Genomic DNA, 6,227 nt, shown 5'->3' with positions numbered 1-6,227 from the left:
TTGAGATTTTTATGGAGTTGTTTCCTTTTTATTTTTCATCATTTTCCATTTCATGGTTTTTTTGTTTTTCACATCAACAGAGTTGGATTTAGGGTTCCCGAGGAGAGCAAGGGAGAAGGATGGGTCTCTCCCAGGGGTGCAGGGTCGAGGGCTGCGTCCAGCAGGTGGAGGGGGAGGGCAGAGGGTTCACACTCCAACACTGGGCACTGTAGGAGAAGGCAGTCCTTGGAGCACAGACACCACAGAATCCAACAGTCACCACCTGGTTCAGTGTCACAAAATGGGGAGAGCAGCCGCGGGAGTGGGGAGGGGGGCACCAGACACAACAGCAGGAGAGTGACTTTGGGATTTCTTTTTTGTTGTTTTTCACTTTTTTCCTTTTCACTTCTTGGTAACATTTTACAAACAGCTAACAACTACAACACATCACAGCTACAGTGAGGAGGGCACCGGAGAAAGCAGCCAGAGAGGAAGGGTGGGGTGGGGTGGGGTGGGCGACGGCTTAACCTGCAGGGCTGTTGTGTGGAAGGGCAAGATAGGGAAACAGGCTTCTGGTCCCTGCATCCGGGGTCTCTCCCTACCCAAACTCTTCCCACTTTCGAAGAGCTGCCAAGAGGGCCCCTGCATCTTGCCCCTGCCCCAGCTCCTTGTGCTTTTTGCTCTGCTGGTTTGGCCTGTCCGGTGCCTTCCTTCCCGCACACCTGCGGCCTCAGGACCGGAGGGTAGCTGTGTGGTTCCAGTCTGTGCTGTTGTGCGTGGAGCTGCTCACTCTAGAGGAGGCCTGTTTCTAGAGGGGAAGGAGAGAGTTGGATCTTGTCCAGTGGCCTTGGGTCTCCCTAGACGACGGGACTGTCATCCCGGACCCACCTAGGGCTCATCCGCCGGGGGCCCCATACAGAAACAAGATAAAGAGAGGTACTGTGGGAGGCAGGGTTGTGTGTGTGTCCATTGAAATTACCTTGGCTTACGTTTTGGGACAACATAATGACACCCCCTCCCCACGGCGCGCACACACACAGGCACACACATTCACACACACACAGTCCTGCTGAGCTGCCTCAGAACTCGAGATATAAATAAATAAGAGCTGACTTCAGTAGATTTAGGGTTCATAACTGGAGCCCAAATTGAGGGGGATGTGGAGGCCAGGGGGCTAAGGTTTATTGCTACTCCCCCAGCGTCCAATGGGAGGTGTGAGAGGGCACACCCAAGGCCCGTCCAATGCTTAAGAAGTTCTTTTGGTCCATGGTCCGTGCCAAGCCCCAACCCCGGCATAACCACACACCCCAGGGTTTCTCCGGGGCCTTTTGCTTTTCTTGTCAGGCAGCCGGAGCCTAGGAAAGGAGCAGGAAGCCTTTTGTGGGGCCCCTGGAACAGGGAAGAGCAGGGGCCCCTCAATAACACTGGGGGGTGAAGGGCAGGACCAAGCCTCTTGTGCAAAGTCAAGGGTGGGGAATAGGGCTCCATCCCCAAACTGGGTTGAAGGAGCCTTCCTATAGTCCCTGCCCATGAGGGTCACACACATGCACACGCGCACACACACACACAGCTAAGACACCAAACACAGGGAGTTGGGGTGTGGGGTAAGGGCTCTAGGGGCCAGGATGGCAGGGCAGGGGAAAGAGGAGCTGTTGGTCTCACAGTGTGCCTGCCACCCCCGGAAGCCCCGGAGACCTCCTCACTGCAGCACCTGCCCCCGGGTCTCGGGCAGTTTCAGGGCTAGAGAACTGCCAAGGGCAAGAGCAGCCGAGGCAAAGAGGATGGGGGCGGCCTTGGTGATTCCCACAAAGGATGTGAAGATGCTGATTCCCAGCACAGCTGCCAGCTTGCACAGGGCGTTCAGGAAGCCGAAGGCCGTGGTCCTGCTCAGGAAGCCCCAGCACAGCAGAGGAGCCCAGCCCGGGCCAGGGAGCAGAGTCAGCACGGGATGGTCAGGAGGGTACACATGATGAGAAGGGTAGAGAGAGATCCGAGAGGTGAGGGAGGTACCCCGGAAATGTAAATAAATTGAGGGGTGGGGGGAGAGATCAAAGGACGAGGTTAATAATGAATTCTTCGTGGAACAAATACAAAAGCAGCCAACTTTGAAAAAGGAAACACATCGGTATCCTCTTGGCCTCCTAAAGATGTTCTTCCCATTCAGAAGCTCTTTCCTGGCCTCCCCCACCCCCAGGCCCTAACCCTGCCTGGCCCGGCCCGCCCTGGCACATTCCAACTACCTCTTGTCCGAGGGGTAGAGTTCGACAGTCAACACGTCCAGCGCGTTCCAAGATGCAATGCTGACCCCTCCGAAAAGGCAGAGCAGAGCGATCATGGCTGACTCGCTGTTCCCAAAAGACAGGAAGAAGCAGGACACGCAGGACATCACGCTGGAGCCAGCTGGGGCCGGGACAGGAGTGAGCGTGGTGAGCATGGCCACAGTGAAGCCCAGGTGCCACCCATTTTGTCCCACCAGTTAACGCTGAGGGCAGCCCAGGGTCAGACTCATTCTCCCAAGGTCAGAAAATACCAAACTCTCCCCCATCAAGTCCATTCGGGTTCATAATGACCCCAGAGAACCGGCTCGGACTGCTCCTGTTGGTTTCCACAGGAGCAGAAAGCCTGGTCTTTCTCCCACACGGTGACTCATGATCTCAAAATACTGAGGGTGGCAGCCGAACATATTACCGCGCCCCCTGCTCCTTTCCCGCCATAACCACTAGGAACGCTTTTCATCCAGCCTCCCTTACCAGCTTGCTTTTTATTCGTAGCACCTGTAATAGTCCTTTCCTAGCCACTTGATCTTTTACATGCCTTGATTTCAGGCATCCACTCTGTAATGCAGACACTAGCATCACCCCCACTTGGCAGAGAAGACAACGGAGGCTCGCCTAGGTCAAATGGCTTGCCCAAAGTCAATGGTCAAGTGGAGGCGTTGAGATTCAAAACCTAGGGCATGGAAGACTGTAACCTTAACCACTTGCTATTCTGCCTACGCCCCAAAGAAGCTTCCATACCAGGCACCACTCCACCCTACAATCCCACCCCACCCCCAAAACAGAAGACATGACAGAACGTTCCCTGGCTAAGTTCTCCCACAGTCCAAAGTGAGAAGCCTGTCGACTGTCTTCCCACACTCTCAGGTCACCAATCAATTCTGTACCACCACCCCACCACCCCACCCAACCGCCTTTCTCCCTGTACCGAGCATGCGCAGTCTTCCAATCTTGTCCATCAGCAGGGCGGAAACAATATTCCCAGGAAGCACAGCCAGGGTCCCCAAGAAGCTGACGAAGTACACCATATAGGCCCCCTCACCAGTCCCTGTTACATCGAGCGGGCAGCCCTCCTTGCTGTGCAGGAACGTGCTGTTCACCAGCCGGCTGTTCACAAACTTGTACTCAAACAGGTCTGGGAGGAAGGCCAAGAGAGCAGCAGTCACCGCGGAGACAGGCGGCGGCCACTGCTTACAGCTCTGCCTCTGCGGAGCGGGTGCCGCGGGGGGCGCTCAAAACCAGCCGGAGCAGACCTTGCGAAAGTCAGTATCACCCCGGGAACTAGGAATCTTTACAGTAGAAGTGGAACCGGCTCGTCTCGCACCGTGTCCCCACTAGATAGTCCTTGCTTCTTATTCATTCCTTTTGTCCCTCCTAGCCGACAACTGGCAACGGTCGTTGCCATAAATTTAAGAAGCGTTTGGGGAAAATACGAAAAGCAACTTTAGAAATCCTATTCACTTTTTCTCCCCCTTAAGGTGGGAAAAACTCACCTGGTACTCCCCCGAGAGGTGAGACACCTCGGTCTAACTCACAACACACTTCACGTGCACATAGCTTGGGAATCGCTGCTAGAGGAACGGGTTGACTGCCACCCTTCTCCCAACAAATACTTCTTTCACTGGTTTTCTTTTCCCCAAGGATTCTGCTGTGCCGGGTTCTGCCCTCTTTGAGAGCACATTCATGTGACCACGCCGAGTTATCATTCCGGCCGAAGGCTAGAAACTGGGTGTCTGGGTGTCAGCTATGGCGGCTGCCGCAGATGTTCCATTTCCGCAAGATGCTCAGAATGACTGCGTGGAGCGTGCAGGCCCCCGTGTCACCTGTCCTCGGGGGTCCCGGGATGCCAGGCTGAGAGCCCGGTGCTCCTGAGGGAGGACGTCCTCCTCTCTCTCCTCAAGGCCCACCCAGCCCGCCCAGCTGACCTCCCCGGGCCACTGCACCTTACCCGTGTTGTAGAACACGGTGTTGATGAACGTGCAGTTCCGGAAAAACGTGTTGCTGGATGTGACGTCCTCGAAATAACACTCCTCAAACAGGGAATCCTCGAAGGACACCGCCTTCAGGCGCAGCCCGATGAACCTGCGGGCCGGGCGATGGGCGATGGGCGACCCCCAAGCCCTCCTCGCCCACTCGCCCCGGTGGGTGCAGTCGGGCGCTGCGGCCTGGCGGGGAAACCACGGGTACTTCCCCCCAAGGGCCCCAAAGGAGACAGCGGGGAGGGGTAGCGTTGAAAGGGCCCCACATACTTGTCATTGAAGTACTGCCCCCCTCGGTGGATCTGATTCTCCAGCGTGAAGTTAAAAGTCACGTGCTCCACGCGCTCCCCCGTGAACACTTTGGTGCGGGAGGCGTAATCTACCGCCTGGAGATGGCGGATCATGTCCGGAAACCAGACGGTCAGGCCGTAGTAGCTGGAGAGTCAAGGGCAAAAGAACTCAACGGGGTTCGGGGAAGGCCAGGTGAAATAGAAGTCAGCCAGCCATGACCTTGCTCCTCCGGCCTCGGTGCCCCAATCCTCCCTTCAGCGGTTGCTCCGGTTGTGGTGAGCGCCAGATGCTGCGCCACCACCCGACGGCCTCTTGTGTGCTTCCCGGTATTTGCTTCTCCCCCTGCCTGAAACACGCTCCGAGCTCTACCCCTGGCCTGTCCAGCTCCCAGGTATCCTGCAGGGCTTTGGTCCCGGCCCCACACCTGCAACTGGAAGCCCTCCTACGGTCTCTCAGAGCACCTGTCCTCCGTCCATCGCGACACTTATCAACGTCCTGACGAGCAAAATGGGAGCTCGGTGAGGGCTGGGACCACGTCTGCTTCATACCAGCACAAGCCTGGCACAGAGCAGGCGCTCCGTACTGGTCCACCACTAGACAAGTTGGTTGAATAGCCTGATCCGAAATGGTATCAATGGTCCCCTCCGCCTGTGATCCTCCTCCTCCATTTCCACTTTCTCCACCATTCTCCCAGCCCAGGCACCACCACAAGGCCACATCCTCCCAAACCGCCTGCCCCCCTCACCTGAACGACATGGTGAACCACACACCCATCATCATCAGGGTGATGCGTCGATATTCTGGACCAAAACAGGAGAGAAAGTTCCCCCAAACCTAGGCGGGCCAGAACAAGGTTAGCTTGCAACAGTGTTCCTTTGTCGCACCCACAGATCTGTTTTTGCTGCCTTACCACCTCCCTTCAGTTCACCCACCACTTCATAGGCTCAAAGTCTACCCTCCTCTGCAGCTCGCCCACTCCTTTCTCTTCACCTCCCTACTTCCTCCCCATTATCTAATCCCTCATTACCTGCCCTCCCAAACTCAAGGCCCGGACTCCCCAGCGCTGGTACCAGGTTCCTGTGTCTGACTGGATCTCAATCAGCTCGTCTTCCTGATGAATTGTCTTAATGTGGGTTACCTGGAGTTAAGAGAACAAGCCACCACGCATCCAGTCTGTATTGCCCCGTCTTCCAGGTGCCTCCTTTTTCAGGTGGCGGGGAAATAGGGCACGGGACAGGTAGGCTGGCCAAAGAAAAGCACTGAGGGAGAGCGTGATCTGAGCTGTCTGGGGAAACGGGAGTGGGTCTGCTGACAGGAGACGGGTGGAGGGGCTAGGGCTGCGGAGACATGGAGGTGCGAGTGGGGAGGGCTGTGGCTTACTGAGAACACTCGCTCAGGATGCCCCTTGGCTCGCATGTTGGTGTCGTGAACTTGCTTCAGCACCATCCAGGCCTCATCGTGCTTCCCATTCTAGCGCCGCAAACACAACCCCCAAATCCAGGTTAGTCCCTTCCTGACCCAGACTTAGAGACGTCTCCGCCTTCTTCCAACATGACCTCTGGGATCAGACACCAAAAGGCCCCCACCCACCCAGCCTACCACCAACCACACCCATCTACCGCTCTGAAAGAGACTCAAGTGGGGTACAGGACCGTATCAGCGGACTTATGCAGACATGGGGCCGAGTCTAGGGAAGAGAGGC

The 6,227-nt window shown here is 56.4% G+C and overlaps 1 protein-coding gene across 1 annotated transcript in view; it reads right to left on the bottom strand.

Moving 5' to 3' along the window:
* SV2A (synaptic vesicle glycoprotein 2A) overlaps window positions 1-6,227 on the bottom strand; it is a 10,301-nt gene continuing 4,074 nt past the window's right edge. Inside the window, exons 5-12 of the mRNA XM_004716570.2 lie at window positions 5,906-5,995; window positions 5,553-5,663; window positions 5,271-5,359; window positions 4,505-4,669; window positions 4,204-4,337; window positions 3,184-3,390; window positions 2,220-2,379; window positions 1-1,862 (exon numbers count right to left, since the gene is read on the bottom strand). Coding sequence (XP_004716627.1) covers window positions 1,679-1,862; window positions 2,220-2,379; window positions 3,184-3,390; window positions 4,204-4,337; window positions 4,505-4,669; window positions 5,271-5,359; window positions 5,553-5,663; window positions 5,906-5,995 — 1,140 coding nt within the window. The 3' untranslated portion in view covers window positions 1-1,678. The remainder of the gene's footprint in view (window positions 1,863-2,219; window positions 2,380-3,183; window positions 3,391-4,203; window positions 4,338-4,504; window positions 4,670-5,270; window positions 5,360-5,552; window positions 5,664-5,905; window positions 5,996-6,227) is intronic.

This window comes from Echinops telfairi, unplaced genomic scaffold (assembly GCF_000313985.2).
Source record: "Echinops telfairi isolate 266 unplaced genomic scaffold, ASM31398v2 ScPeMD7_5805;HRSCAF=6673, whole genome shotgun sequence".
Lineage (NCBI taxonomy): Eukaryota > Metazoa > Chordata > Mammalia > Afrosoricida > Tenrecidae > Echinops > Echinops telfairi.
The sequence above is the reverse complement of the archived record's forward strand: the minus strand, read 5'-3'. Positions and strand labels throughout refer to the sequence as shown.